This window comes from Notothenia rossii (genome assembly GCF_949606895.1).
Source record: "Notothenia rossii genome assembly, chromosome: 10".
NCBI lineage: Eukaryota > Metazoa > Chordata > Actinopteri > Perciformes > Nototheniidae > Notothenia > Notothenia rossii.
In genome coordinates, this window is record NC_136908.1 from 56,906,360 (window position 1) to 56,923,182 (window position 16,823).

The 16,823-nt window shown below is 39.1% G+C and overlaps 1 protein-coding gene across 1 annotated transcript; it reads right to left on the reverse strand.

The window, feature by feature from the left end:
- Positions 1–657: 657 nt before the first annotated feature.
- LOC307021863 (sodium- and chloride-dependent GABA transporter 2-like) lies at positions 658–16,302 on the reverse strand. Its single transcript, XM_079654367.1, has 15 exons — positions 16,214–16,302; positions 15,272–15,460; positions 8,604–8,738; positions 7,927–8,067; positions 7,756–7,843; positions 7,533–7,665; positions 7,296–7,430; positions 6,214–6,317; positions 5,838–5,962; positions 5,636–5,748; positions 4,724–4,861; positions 3,626–3,728; positions 3,380–3,480; positions 2,065–2,235; positions 658–1,475 (listed from the first exon to the last, which is right to left on the reverse strand). The coding sequence occupies exons 1-15, from the start codon at positions 16,218–16,220 to the stop codon at positions 1,326–1,328; spliced, it is 1,833 nt and encodes a 610-aa protein (XP_079510493.1). The 5' UTR covers positions 16,221–16,302; the 3' UTR covers positions 658–1,325.
- Positions 16,303–16,823: the final 521 nt, after the last annotated feature.

A 16,823-nucleotide genomic window follows, 5' to 3' on the forward strand; every position in this document is an offset into this window, starting at 1 on the left:
ATGTAAATAATATCCTACTTTTAAATTGTGTTAGCTGTGATTTGGCCCTTCATAGTGTTTATTTTTATCAGACGTTACAGATGTGTATCTTTCACGGTCAACTTGGGCATATTTTAATTTGTAGTTCTGTTTTACTTTCTATTTTGAGATAAGACAGTCTCATCTCATTAAAATAAATAAATTCTCTGAATATGGGCTTCCTTTTGTTTCTTTTTAAACGGTTCAATGATCTAACATGCTATTCCTGATCAGACATGTTATATTTGTTCCTATGTGAATCAGTAAAATGCATATTTTCTGCATTTTGTTTCCTACGGGAAAGACAGAATAGTACGTAGGCACATTATGCTCACCAAGCAAGGTCAACACCTGCTGTGCTCCATCACTACCACTATGAGAACACATCATTATGGACACACAATGCCATTATCAGTAGGTTAAAGAGACTCCAGCCATTTACTACTGCACTTTCATAAAGTTGAGGAAAGATACATTTAAAAAACAATGGTAAAAATGTAAACAGCAGAGGCTCAGATATCCAGACTTTTATTCCCTAAAATTATGAATATGCTTAATCGTTTAACACCTCTTTTCATGGGACCTTCCCTGCCTACATTTAAGATGTTAGTCAGACATCCATAAAATGAGTACAGACAATAATTTTGCATGTTTATTTAAAAACATCCTTACAAGATTCACATTTCTTTGTACAGTCATATTATGTTACAGTACAAAATATGAAACTACTTTGTATATGTCATGTTAGTCCTACAGATATGCAGCGCTAATTTTCACTAACATTAAATTCTTACATGTGAAACCCAACACTTCATTTTATATGATAATACAATATATGATACAAATATGGCAAAGTAGCCATGAAGTTATGTCAGATACGCAAGGACATCAAAAGGTAACAGGCAATAAATGCTTAACCTGTTTCATTACAGATGTCAAAAAACATTTTAAACTGTTCGTTGAACCTGTGTGTCGTTGTGTTGATTTACCACCTCTTATTGATTCAAATGCCTTTATAATAACAGTGTTACATTTTCAATAAGGCTGCCCTTTAATCCGTTTATTTATTTATCTGTGAATAGCAGAGCGGAACAATGTATGGTGATTTATTAATGTAGAGTAAATATATTCCGTCCCTGAAAAAATGCCCTTGTCCCATCTTAAATGTCTAAGTGATCCAATGATTTGTATTTTGTACCTTAACTGCCATCCCTGACACACTGTAGGCCTATTATGTCCTGAGTCCTCCATATCTGTTTTGCATTAAAGTACATGAGGTCTGACACATATCATCACTGTGGGGGGGCTCATAAGTTGGAGTCAATCTCTGAGACCGGGCAGTAGCCGTTTCGGGTTGTTGTGGATTCTCCCTCAGGGGCAAAGATGGCCAATAAGTTCTCCTGCTCCCTCTTGGTTTTGGGTAAGTCGTCAGATGGTGTGATGAGTAACTTGATGCGCTGCAGGGAGATAAAACATTGTAAACAGGCTCCAGTCTTGACCTTTTTTCACTTATTAATAACATCAGAAATGGGTTTAAGTCAAGTCCAGTTTTGTAGAGATTTGCGACAGAAAGTCCAAAGATGGAAAAAGACCTTAGATATTTTACTTGAGTAAAATTTGCAATACTAAATTGTAAAAATACCTTGTTCAAAGTAAGAGTCCTGCATTCGAAATCTCTCTTAAAGGGGCCCTATTGTGCTTTTGGGGGTTTTCCCTTTCCTTCCCTTCTATAACATAGTGACATCATTATGAAACACTTGTGCCTCTATTGGGTAGCGCTCCAACACATTATACGTGATGGGGCGGGACATCTCTAACCTGTGACCAATCACAACAGAGCTGGCCAGCTAACCAATCAGAGCAGACTGGGCTCTGGTTTCAAACGGAGGGTGAAAAGAGGTGCTACAGCACAGGCAGTATGAGAAAAATAAAGAGCTTTTTGAACATTAAAGCATGTAAACATGTCACAGGAGAGACAGACTCTAAGTTCAAATGTAATGTAAATCAGATGAAAGCTCCTACATTACTATCTCTATCCAAACATACCTCTCTGAATGTCCCTTGGGTGGTGCAGATCTTGTACACCATCCAGAGCGGGATGCAGACCATGGAGGCGAGAGCGAGCAGCCAGCCGATAGCATAGCCCCACCACGGGTACACATACACGTTGTTGTACTTCAGAGGGGTGTATTTAATGAGAGAGAAGGCAAAGGTACCCTGAAGAGACAAACAGACCAGCATTACTATTGGTGCAAAAGAGAAACAAAATTAAATAAATAAAATAGCAATTACTAGCTAAAAACAGCTAAGACACCATAAAGAAAACATTAACAAATGTAATAATCATAATAATTAAAGGTTCAATATCACTTAAAGGGGACCTATTATGCAAAATTCACTTTTTGATGTATTTTATACATAAATATGTGTCCCCGGTGTGTCAGGGAACTCACAAAGTGTCAGAAAACAAAACCCTCTCTCTTTTTCTCCATACCCACATCTAAAAAAAAGGGGGGGTGCTAACAAGCAGATCCAGAATTGTCGCTCCTATTACGTCATTGGCGACATCCGGCCGACGTGACACGTGCCAACCTATCGTCTCCGTATACAGTCGCAGCTGTGTGTCTGTATATTCAGCAGGGTGTCTGCTGGAGGCTTAGAGTAAAGTTGTTATAATACATATACACTGTTCTAGCAGTAAACACTTAAGAAAGAACATGTCAAGCTATGTGCTGTATCAGAAACAATGCGCAGTGTGTTTTGGGAGTAATATGCTGTGTGTTTACATTAGCAAGCATGCTAACACTCAGAGCGAACCATGGAGCTAACGCTGTAGGCTACTGGAGAGAATATGTGCAACGTAATGTCCTTATGGTAAAACCTGCGAGAGAGAAAGGTTTGAGCTCCACACTGTTTCAGAAATAAAGCTTGAAGTGGTTAGGAGCATAACATGGCATTTAATCACCGCAGTGTTTAGCTGAGATCTCCCGGTAGAAATCTCTCTCTAGCAGGGGAGAGAAGAAGGTCAGCCTGTTTGGAACAGGGCTGCAAAAGAGGGGTATGATGAGCAGTATGAGGCATGGCTACAATGGGTGATATATTTTGTATAGGTATGGCCCTACAATATATTTTTCCAATATAGCATAATAGGTCCACTTTAAGTATATCCACTTAGCTGAATATGACTCAAATTGTCTTACTTGCAGACATAAAGAAACCTTTAGTTACTCCATTATATTAATACATACTTAATCTATATACAATATACTTCATTGTCGAGATCAGAGATTTTTTTGTTAGAAAAAAGGTGGAGGAAAAGAGAAGAGGCCTCATTTGCTGTCATTTGTTTGTTGATACTCACAATGCATGTAGCTGGGGTGAGGTACAGCCAACAGTACTTGATGTATGGTCCTGGTCGGTAGCCGATCATGTCTTCAATGTTATCATAAAAGCGGTCTGCACCTGGTAAAACAAAAATAAAGACATTTCTATCCGTGTTTCGCCTTTTAACTCAGAGCTGAAACTCCACAATATGTCAATAAGTATAAAATCGGTTCCAGTCTCTCAATGTTTTAATAAGGAAATAAAGCATGTTGGAGCAGCTTACCATAGACCCATGCGATGCAGACGGTCTCGAAGATAGCCATGAAGAGAAGACACATGCCACTGGCTGCATAGTAATCAAAGAGCTGGAACACATACATGCCTCCCTACAGAAAAAAAGAGATATAAAGTCACCATTATATAAGAAAACTTGCATGCCATAATTCATTTTTTAAGACAAAACAAGTTATAAATCATTACTAGAACAGAAGACGCATTTTTTACTGACGAAATAAATTCAGATTAATTAGTTTTTTTGACAATTTTACAAAAATGATGATATTAAAAAAAAATGTTGTGGTTTTAACTCAACTTGAAGGTGTTTTTTTGTACTTCAAAAGCTTATTACATTTACTACATTGCAGGGAAAACTGGAACATTTCAGTTGTGTTTATTAATAGACTGCCATTACAACCTGCTGATGTAAACTATGGATGGAGTACATAATAAAGTATAAAGATATGTACTGTGAATAGAGATGTATACTGTACGTTTGTGAGTGAGATTTGAGAAGCTGAAGCCCAAAACGAGAGACTTTAGACATGCTTAAATCTTACCTGAGATGTGTCGCACAAAACCTTTGACTTGCTCGTACTTACAAAATGATGACTTGTTGACACCTCTGCAGAGCATTCATGTTTCCAGCTGTGCAGAGGTGAAACCATGTCAACCAGGTTGTAATCTGTCACTTTTTAAAGCAGATCAAGGCATCCTTTCCTGGATTATCCCTAAACAACCAACCATTGTATTTATACCTTTACTATAACAAATGGAATAACCTTTACCCTTCATAGTATATATTTGACACTTTCAATATGAATATACTTTTTTTATTTTCTATTTTGAGATGTTTAGATTTTATGTCTATATCTGTCATTTTAACATTAGGCCATGCTGCTATAAGGGGGGGAAATCATAAATTGGCATCCACAAAGTATATCATATCCTATCTTAAAGATATCATTACAAATATATTTATGATGCAGATGTTTCTGTGTGTGTGTGTGTGTGTGTGTGTGTGTGTGTGTGTGTGTGTGTGTGTGTGTGTGTGTGTGTGTGTGTGTGTGTGTGTGTGTGTGGTCCCAGTGTGTGACCCCCATACCTCCATCAGCATGACGAGGCCCATGAAGAAGGAGACGAAGGACACGCAGAGCAGGAAGAGCTCCCTGCGGTTTTTGCGCCTGAAAACAGCGGGGTACATGTCCACCACGGCCGTCACGAGGCTCTCGACACAAACAAACTGAAGGGAGGAAGACAGAGGTGGGAGGAGAAGAGGGGGGGGGGAGATTATTAAATCTGGTTTTCAGCTGGAATAACGGAAAGACTTGTCAATGCCATCTCAGTTAAAGACCAGTTAGTGGCACCAGTGGTGCAGGAAGTACAGGAAGTGTTCAGACCCTTTTGTTCAAGTACTTATATGATGCAATTATGGAATGTAATAATGATATTAACAAACTGTACTCAAGAACAATTTTGTGATACTTGTATTGTAACTTAATTGTATTATACTTTAGAAGCCAATATTATACTTTTTACTAAGCTTTAGATACTTTACGGTTTCAGATTATTACCCAATACAAAATATAAATCAACTAATAAACGTTCACACTATAGCACAGGTAGTATTTGTGTTTTGATGTTCACGTCAGATAACTACAGTGCTGAAGATAAGATGTGCCTTACATATACATTCAAAACCAAAACTAATAAAATAAACCGCATTATTAAACGCTACATACACCTGGATATAAATAGCATAAATCTGAGGTAAAAAGTTAAATATAATTATAGGTAAAGATATCCAGCAGCAGTATATAAAGTAATGACAATGAGATCAACCTTTACCAGGTCACATAAAAGGCATCAATAAATACAATACAGTCATTTGGTATGATTCTAAAACGGGCCATTACGGTAACAAATGCTTTTACTTTTGGTACTTTAACTATGCTTTGATTATTATTTACCATTATTTATTATTGACTGTATTCAGTGAGTGTATTTGATGACCTACCTGGCTGTCAAGCCCCAGAAACACGATCATGATGAAGAAGAGGGCGGCCCACAGAGGAGAGAAGGGCATCATGCTCACAGCGCGGGGGTACGCTATGAAGGCCAGCCCAGGACCTACACACAGGAGAAGATGTGAGCAGGAGGATATATAGACAGATTATTTTACTGTAAATGCCTTGAATGCAGCGGAGGATAAGCCTCACCAGATTCTGCCACCTCTGAGATGGGAACGTTCTGTTCATAGGACATGAAACCCAGGATGGAGAAGATCGCAAAGCCTGCCAAAAAACTGGTGCCACTGTTCAGAAGACACAGCATCAGGCAATCCCTGCAACAAAGAGCACATGAATGATATTCAAATGTAGAATATTCATTTTACCAGTGTTTTCCATTATTATTAAGCTTTAAACTCACACACATACATTTGATGATAATGTATAATGATGAAACAAGTGGGTTATTTCAAAAGTGAATATGTAGACTTGTTTCCATATTTGATCATGTTCTGAGTGTGACAGTGGAAAGGAACTCCTGTTTTCTGAGCATATAATAAAGAATGTGTAGATATTGTTGACATACTTGTAACAGTTATTATTGTATTTGTTGTAGCTTCCCAGAGCAGTCAGCGACCCCAGACAGATGGCGTAGGAGAAAAAGATCTGGGTGCCAGCATCCATCCACACCTTACACAAAAGACACAATTTCAAATAAAAAACACTGAAACATATATTTAGCCACAGTACTTAGGATGATGTATGCCCAAAGGTGCCTTGTATGAATTCACGTGCTAATTCATAATCATTCACTAGGGTAGTTGCATATAAGTCGGTTATTTGTTTAATCATTGACTAACAAACTAAGATTCCATACATATAGAGAGGACGACCTGCAATAATCAGATTTGTTTACAATAGACAAAACCGGATGAGATTACACAAAAGGAAAACATCTAAAAAAGGGGTTTATTAACCTTGTGTCGAACCTTACTTTAGCAAATCATAACAAATATGCCATGGATTTTTTCTGCACATGATCCGATCGAAAATGAGGCCATCTAAAAAAAAACGCAAAATTCGATTTATATTGAGATATAATGTGCTGATTTATGTTTAAACATATATTTTATGTAGTGTATTATTGGTGTCAAGAATTATTTTGCCTGTACTTTTATTATTTATAATTTATTTCTACTCATCATATTGTTTTGTTTTTTACTACCACTGATTAAAAATAAATAAATGACACGCACACTGTATTTTGCTACGAATGGATTAAAAGCTATCATGTTGACATAAAGACAGATAACCACATATAACCGAAGACATCATCCCCCGTGGCTTAGGCAGAGATAACAACAAAACAGATGAAGAGTTTTGAGTAAAGCCAGGGTCTCTTCTGAATGAGTTAGCTTGAGCAGAGTCAGTAAAAGCTTGTGTTCACAGTCCCAGTGATGTCCTGACCTTCCATTGAGTCCCTGCAGTGCCTGCCTCTTTCATGGAGAGCAGATGGACCCAGCAGACACTGGGCTCCCCAGCAGAGAACCATGGGAGACCTGCATCTGCTGCACCATCGCACACACAGGCCTCTTCTAAAGGCCCTCAAAGGGAATTTGTAGTTCTGTGCTATGGTGATAGATCTAAAATGGTGTGGTTTCTCGGTACCTGTGGGTCTGCTAGTCGTCCCAGGTCCGGATAAAGGTAGAACTGGATTCCGATCGATGCACCAGGCAGGGTGAGCCCTCTGATCAACAGCACGATCAGCATCAAATAGGGGAAGGTCGCAGTGAAGTAGACCACCTATATAGACACACATACAGCAATGCAAACAAATATCAGATGTCATCCTTCAAGTACCCTCGAAATGTCTTTGGTCAAACTAAATTAAAAAAGTTCACCGACCTTTCCCGTGGATTTCACCCCCTTCCAGATGCAGAAGTAGCACATGACCCAGGCGATGAAAAGACACAGGGCCAGGTCCCAGTTCAGAGAGCCCATCTGGTCAATGCCTGGGGAAATCCTCAGCGCTCTCCTCCTGCAGGGACGTGGACGGAAACACAGAGATTATGCATAGCTGTCATTTCACAGTAGGAGCGTATCGCCAAGAGGTGAAATCTAAACTCACTCCCAGAACTCCAGGACAGGAGAGGTGGCGTTAGGGTCGATAACATGGTGGATTGAGGTGTTCCTTCTCGTAAACTCCAAGCAGTTTTCTGCGGGGAAAAGGGTGAAACTTTCTTGAATGTATTGACAACATTAGTGGAGCTTCTCATGGTTTCTGCGGTTCTTAGGGTACCTGTGTTCCACGTGTTGTTGCACGACGACCAGGCCAGGTCCCAGGAGAAAGAGAAAGACAGGTAGAAAATCCCCCAGGCCAGAACAATGATGTAGTAGAAGTTCAAAAGTGCCACTATCACCTGCGTGCCATAGCCAATACCTGCAGAATTACCCAAAAAAATTATCATTAAAACTAGTTCTAGGATTTCTTTGTAAATCAGAAGATATTGAGGAAGAAATAATATAGCGAATGTTCGTTCCTTACAAAATGCCATCTTTCTTGCCTTATTGAGCCATCAGGTTATTATGTTATGGTTTCACGACCGTCTTGGCCAGGGTCTTGAAGCCCTTTTGCCATACAGTAGGATTCATTTACAATGGGGAGACCAATTTCTTAAATGACTGATTTTGACCTCATTACTTAAATGTGATAATGGTTTTTTTTAAATGCTGGCATGAGATGAATTTGAACTAACAGAGGGGAAAGCTTTATGGTTGTTTGCACAATAAGAAAACATAGAATGCAATGTAAATAAAGAATAATGTGTGTGTGTGGTCCTTTGCTAAAAAAATCCCCTTTAGCTTACTCATTGAGAACTGACCAACCCGCATGCATGTACTGATCAGTAAGCATTTTTTGATATCGTTTATTGTTTTTCCTCCTTTGGCCTAAGGTTATAAAACTTTCCTACCCACCTTCAAACAGCGGGCTGATTTTCCTCCAGCAGGTGATGCCTCCCTGGCTTGTGTACTGGCCAAGAGCCGTTTCCAGGAAAAAGACGGGAACGCCGCAGGTGAACAGGAAGATCATGTAAGGGATGAGGAATGCACCTGAGTGAAGAGAGAAGAAAGGATTCTGGGTTAGAGCTATGCTTTCTGTTGGTGAATGCTTTCGAGGCCATAGGAAAAATGCTTCGTAGTCCATATTAACAAATCTAATTGTTGGTACTGTATGAGGAGTAACATTTATCTCTTGTGCCTTTCCAGCAGGGGCTGTAACCCTAACCTTTCCATTCATGCATTGGGTGATAATAAGGCAGGCGAACACCATGACTTTAATCTATTGTAGTTAAATGAGAAGAAAAAAAAAACTTATGTCACATGTTTGTGACATAACAATTGTTGTAATACTGGTTTAGGCCACAAGAGGCTGAAAAGCATCACTACCTCGTACGAAAAACACTAAAAGCCTTCCTATTTTCTGACTAAAACACAATTTATGTTCTTTGTGTTAAAGTAAATGAAATTAAAGCTTAACAGGATACAAATAATGATTTAATCCCATTTAGAACTTGATGTTGCCTCTTGTGGTTAAAATTAGTATTACAAAAACAAACACTTTTTTTTGGTCAATTCATTATTACAATTATCCTGACCAAAACATCACCGCCAAATCTTCAACAATCCTTGAAACTCAATAAGCTTCTTCTTTTTTGATTTTTGACTTTTTTTCTCAGTTTTCTTACGTGGTGCTTTTATAATGCAGCTTGAAGTTGTTCAGCTGGGGGTCCTTATATCATCTGAGACTTTTTCTTAAGTTTATATTTCATGTAAATATAAAAACTTAATGAAACAACCTTTAATTGAATAATTGTTTACAGGAATTCAATCCTAAAATAAAGGTGTAGATAAGTTTAACATCCTTAAAATCAACTTGGCCTCAAGAAGCTTTGCGACCATTAATCCAGAGGACATGTGTGCAGAGTTACAATCTTAATACAACCCAGAGCCTTCTTTTAGCAGCATAAATGCGGATCCAAATACGAAAGCAGATCCAAAGTTAAAGTCACTCTCTAGGTGTTAAATCGGTCGCCCCTCTTTCTCCCTCCATGGGGTCAGGGGGGTCAGAGGTCAGAGCCGAGCGAGGTCACACTGCCATGTGGACGGAACTTTTCTCAACTTTCGAAGCGAGCAACGGAAGCAAGCGACGCGACGGAACCACAATGCAGTTCGGCAAAGCGTGACGTCACCCCAAGTGAATGGGAAGCGTCTCCGTAAGTCCCCTGCATGTGGAGTATCCTTTGTAAATATGCAAATCTTAAGGAAACGTTACAAGCAGGGGCGGTTCTAGGGGGGGGACCAGGCGGTGCCAGTGCCCCCCGAACACTGACTTTGAACACTGAACCCCATGTTGCCCCCCTGAAAATGAAAAAAAAAATAGTTTATGATTAAACGATTTCTTGGCTGACGGAATAGGCGGAACTAACGATATTTGTCATTCTAGTCGGACCCATTAGAGCAGGGGTCTCCAACACGTCGATCGCGAGCTACTGGTTGCTCGCAAACCCTCAATAGTCCCCACTTTACAATTATTTTATTTTTTTAACGCAAGCCAACATCGCCACGGAGGAACACACAGCTTCTGTGAGCGAGCACACCTTTATCTATTTAATATAGTTGTAAAAAATTAAGTAAGAAATTATTCCAATGTGTACTATAGGACAGTCAACAACAACAAAACAAGTTTAAATGGGAGTGATTAGTCAAATATGCATAAATAAAAAGAAAGAATGCTAATTAGGTAACATAAATTAAGAATAAACAAGTTTAAATTATTTGTTATTGGTTGTGATCATATTCTAAAGATGCTTGGATTATTGAAAAGTATACAGCTCCCTGTCATATGAGTGTTGAGAGCTGTATCCATCAATTCATTTTGTGCTCAAAGTGCACCAGATTGATGCATTTAACTTCAACATTTAAAAAAGAATCTTCCCCCCTAGAGGATGTGAGGTCCACCCCCAAATAAAGCAGGTTCAAATCATTTAATTGCATAAAATGTATTTTAGTAAATACTGACAAACGGGTCCCACAGACCCAAACAGCACACAAAGGTTAAAGGTAAGCATATAATAATGTGTAATGAAACAAATAGCAATAACTGTATTGCATTGTTTTCTTATGCGCAATTACTTCATACTGTCTTTGTCTTTTTCAGCCTGCATTTATTTTAAACCTCAGAAAATAACTGGCCCCCCCAGTCAAATTGGTCTAGAACCGCCACTGGTTACAAGATACATGATAATGATTCATGGAGAAAGACTCCACCCCTCTCTTCCTTTACCCAGCGCCGTATAGACTGAGAGTTACGTCATCTCCGTTCACTCCAATGGACCACTTTTTTACAGCAATGGCGGATCGTGGAGCCTCTCAATCGTTCCCCGGAAGTTAGCGCCAAGGCTAGCAGAGCTGTAGAGTTGCAGCATAATAGATCGTTCGTGACGGACTTTTAAAGGTAAGAAGAAGTATAAAGATTTATATTGCGGATATTATCAGTACATCTGATTCAAATTAACATGTGTATTAAAGGATGTCAGTGGATTATCCCTAAATTAGTAGATTTCGGGAACGTTTACAGATAACAGATAAAGCTAGGATACCTGATCAAGTTAGCAGCACACGTTGAACAGCCTTTTAATTGTAAATTCCGTTCTCTTAATGTCATTTCGTCCAATGTTGTTGAATTAGAGAAGAGGGGCTTCTAAACGGGATTGTATGCGGGGGTGGAGGGAGTTAAATATTAGATAAATATAACTTTGGTGCGTGTAAGAGTGAGTGTTTTTAGCAGAGCCATATTGTGTCCTTGTGATTATGTTGATTATTACCTGTCTGTATAATGTTGCAGCTCAGCTGATTTTGGATTGATGTCAAAGGGAGAGGGACTTAAGTGAGAGTGAAAACACAAGGTAAGTTTAATACTACTGTTTTATATAAGTAAGCATACTAAACATGTATTCTATCACTGTATAATATAAGTAATCTTGTTAGTAACCTACTGTATGGCAGGTGGAGGGGCAGTGACGTTACAGGTGGAGGAGCAAAACTGCAAGACTGCAAACTCACAAGACAGAGAAGTCAAAGTTTGTTCTCCAGAGAAGAGGTTGATTTCATTGTTTTCTTGAGAGCTGCATTTTCCTTCCTGATTTTTCTTAGTGCAGACTTTGCTTTTTTGGTGATTCCTTCTTGGCTCTTTAATTTTCTCTTTAATTTTTTTAATAGATCTGTTTGACTGGCTGCTGGTTCCCTCGTATGCTGACTGGCTGCTGGTTCCCTCGTATGCTGACTGGCTGCTGGTTCCCTCGTATGCTGACTGGCTGCTGGTTCCCTTGTATGCTGACCGGCTGCTGGTTCCCTCGTATGCTGACTGGCTGCTGGTTCCCTCGTATGCTGACTGGCTGCTGGTTCCCTCGTATGCTGACTGGCTGCTGGCTGAGTGGGTGGTGTCCACCCTCCCTGTCTCTCCTCACTAGCCATGTCCTCTCTTTCTTCACCCTCACTTTCCTTTCTCTCAGTCTCCTCATCCCTTCTTCCCTCAATCTTTGAGACTAATGTAAGTAGAAGACATGGCACTGTAGATTTTCGAACATTTAAAATATTATACCACTTAAAAATAAGAAATATGACTTTTGTTACTAAGAGTTCATACTTATTATACCTGTGTCACCTTTCACACTATAGCTGTGATCATGAGCTATGGGCTTTGTAGATACAGGTCCCGGGGTGAATCGTGGTGCAGGGGCCCTTCTCTTTTTGACCACAGGGCGATGCACGAAGATGGTGGGTATAGCCTCTGCTCTCAGCCTAGTCTTGCCCTTTTTTGTCTTGACAAACTGGTCTGCATCAAAATGTGCCTGCGGAGTGACTTGAGGTTACCTCACACACACAGAACAACTCAGTTTTGTCTGCCCACATACATATTCCATAGTGGTTGAATACACGGTATTAGGAAACACTTTAAACTTACTGGACATGTTATACTCATTACATACTGTATATAAAATATGACCAAGAATGTGAGACAACTTTATAGAAATTCATATCACATCTGTTACTGATGCCATTTGTCATACTTTGTCAAACTCACAAATAATAAAGTTCCATAACTTCAGTTGGGAACAAAGACCACACCTTATCTCCCCAAGGCTATTTCCCATCCAATAGGTGTGCTATATACAGTAGGTGTGTATAACCCTTTCTCCTGTCTGTTACACCCTCTTTCAGCACAAGAACCAGAGGGGGATTCAATGGAGCCTGAATACCTGCACTGAGACCCTCACCCTGCACCCTGAGTCTCAATTCTGTGTTTTTCAAGCCTTTCCCTGTTTTTTGTATTAAACAAAACATTAAGCTTTCCCAATGGTGTGGTTTTCGTTTTGTGAAAAAGTGCAAATGCAGTGTTTGTATATAATTACGTCACATATTTTTGTTGCTGTTGGTCGTGAAATTGCTCCTGCTGACTTGAGCCAGCCATTTTTTCCTGCGCTCTGTGTCAGTGGGGAAGCCGTACATTCGTACTCCTTTCTCTGAGCGATTTGAGCATCCCCAGGCAGCACAGCAAACCATGGTGGCGACTAGGAGGCAGCTCAGCAAACCAGGACAACACGGAGGAAAAGGCACAGACAAACTGCATGATATGCTATTCAATGTTTATTGAATTCCATGTATTTGCAATGGATGTTCCTAAAACAACACATTTATCATCATCATCATCATGCTGCTGCTGCTGCTGCTGCTGCTGCTGGTAGTCCTTTGATAGTCACCTGTCGGTCTCCTGTCCTTTCCGAAAGCCATAAAGATGACATTAGTCATTTAGATAAATTGTGTCCTCAATTACCATGGGATTACTGAAACTACCATGAATTTAAGAAAATTGTAGAAATTAATCTAATCTGAATTTTGAAGCATTCCTTTAGATCCCCTCCCTCTAAATATATCAATAAACATTAGAAAGTGATGCTCCTGACTACCATACAAGTTTAAGAAGATAATATTGTTTTGAAAGAATTCAAAGCTATAAATAGCAACAGGCTCTTTAACCAAAGCACTGTTAGCCTAACATGTAAACTAGTTGTTCACACTAATCCTAATATTATCACTTAATATTAGCAAATTCTATTTTATTTTTTTAAAACATATTGATGTAAATACATACACATATCGATTTGTTGTATAAATATTGCAAATCAAAACCTTTATTCACTAATAATTACCAAAAATCGTAGTTCTATCTCCTGTTATCAATGCATTCACATTGCCCAACATGAACTTCCGGGGAACGATCCGCGTCTGCATGAACCACGTGACGATAACCGTTTTTGGACTTCCGCTGTCATAACTCTTCTATCTACATGGCGCTGCCTTTACCTATTACTGATTACATAAAACCTATAAAAAGCTTGTTTATTTTTCTGTCTATAACTTAAAACCCCGCTATTGTTGACACTGAATCACTGTGGAAATGTCTTGATCGACGTCTAGTGTAGATGATGTATTCCACGTACAAGAATTACTACATGAAAGAATACATGCCTGAATGTATCTGAAGTTCTAACTCTCAATGAGAATATGCAGTAAATGGCAAGATGTACTGGGGGACTTACAAAATAAAAATCTCTTAAATGCTCTTTTAGTTACATGTAGACCTGACACACTGCACTCTCTTTCAAGCATTTTGTGTTGATGCCCCGTTGGGTGTCCGGGGATATTTGTCGTGCTCAGATTTTTGCCTCTCCGCAGGGACAGCTGCAGAGAGTAAGGAGCAACACCAGCTGCCTGACCTTGCTCGGCTCTGACCTCTGACCCCCCCGCCCCATGGAGGGAGAAACAGGGTCGACCGATTTAACACCTACACAAGCATGCCCAAAATCTGATAACTGGATATGTGTGACTTCCTTCATCTGAGCTCAAGGTGGGATGATACTGTATGTTGGCTTGTGTGTGTTCTAACCAAAGACTGCATATTATATTACACTACGAAAAAAGGATCACATACCAGTTGACAGGACTATTGACGAAATTGGGGTTAAGTATCATCACCAAGGGCAATTGGACATGTTGACTGCTGGGATGAAAACAATGACTCTCTGATTGGTAGATAAGCCTTATCCATGGCACTCGTGAAACAGGACACTTAATGGATCACACGATACTCAAACACTCACATTTACATTACAATTCAAATAAATGCATTCATTGCCCCATTTCCACCCATTGTGTCCTTTCCTGTTTTTGAATTGTTGTGTTCTTTGCCTTTGTAATACATGGTGCATATGTTTGCATGTGTGTGTAACCTTTCAGTCATAAACATCCACCTGTATAAACATGTACAGGTTGACGTAGACATACCTGTTACTAAATATGCAAAGCATGTACATGTTCTCACATGTTTAAAGTTCATAGCTGTCATAAATGTACTTATTAAGTGCATGGAAAAATACTGCATGTGTGCACTACAGTGAATCTTACATGCAAATCTACTGTATGTCTTTAACTCATACCTCCTGCCATTGCTGACAATCATTTATGAAGTCAAGGAGAGTTCCAGAGGAAACAGACTTTCTTTCACCCACTCCTTTCACACTAACCTCCTCCATTCTTGTAGCAGAGGTAAGGGAAGCGCCACATGTTGCCCAGGCCAATGATGGAGCCGGCGACCGACAGAATAAACTCTATCTTGTTGTCCCACTGGCCCCGCTCATCCATCTTTTCCTCCGATGGGGCCTTCTTGACTTTGGCCATGGTGCCATTGGGGATGCCCGCTTTGGCCGCGTCTCCTACAAACCGGACAAAGAGAAGAGGACGCAGCAGCTTTAAAGGCACGTTGGGTTGTTTTCAACAGTCAATATGCCATGAAGCAAGGCACTAAGGACAGCAAACAGTTCCAGCTGCAGGGTGGGCTAAATTAGAATAATGTAGTTTTTAATGAATACCGATAAGAAGGATGGTATAAGCATGCACTTGGAGTTCTTTTCACTAAAAACCTTGTCTATTAGTAAGCAAGATATGATTGGATAGTGTAGCTTCTAGTTCACCAGCTTTGTAAATACCTGTCAAAAGTTTAGACAATGTTGTTTTAAATGCTCTTTTTTTTATGGTTTACTAATAATGTTTGTATATTTCCGTTTATATTTTCAATTCTTTCAGTTTTTTATTGTACTTTTTTTTTCTATTCTATACATTTGTGTAATTTCTTTTGCCGGAAAAACATAAAAAAAGTATAATATTAATCTTGCAAATTTGATATTTAACTGAAAACACACACAAATGTGAAACATTATGAGCTTTGTGTTCATAAACAATTGTCTGTTTTAAATTGCAATCCATAAAACATTTATTTTTTAACATTTAATGATAACTGTGGTAATCTGCAATGCAATCAACAATGTGTCCTTATATATTAATTAAAGAAAATAGGAATAAACCTTAGCAAAGGGACCTGCTGGGAAACGTGCATGGTTTTAAATTTAAAAAATGTGCAGTTAAAATCACCAGAAAATCAATTTGCAAAAATGACATAAATAACTTACCTTTCATTGCAGTGTCACCGGGTCTTCTCTGTATCTCTGCAGCAGTCTCTGGAGGTTTATCTCTAAATGCTCAAGTTTTAGGATTTAAATGACTGGAGTGAGAGGTGGGTGGGGGCTGGTCTGTAATGCTAAACTAGGGCCGGCCTCTTTCTTTCCTTTGCCTTTCGTCTGCCCCTTTCCGAGCAAAGTACATCTCCTGTCAAGAATCCATTCTTAAAATAAAGTCCAAAATAGGATCCCAATTGGATTACATTTGATGATATTGTGTGAATTACAGCTGCAATCGACCACCTCCACTGTACTCCAATTAACTAATGTCAATGTATCTTAATAATAAGGCTTGGATTTTGGATTTCTGAAATATAGTTCTTCTCAATTTCCTGCCAGAGGTCAAAGTTTTTCGCTGCTGAAACAAAAACATTTTAAAAGTCAACTCGGGCATTTTGATGCATTGATGGAAGAAACCAGTGGTGCAAAGTATACCTTTACTCAAGAATAGTACTTAAGTACACATCTTAAGTACTTTACCAGAGTATTTTCATTCTATACTACTTTATACCTGAACTATACTACATTTTGGAAGCTATTTTTGTACTTTTTACTCCTCTAC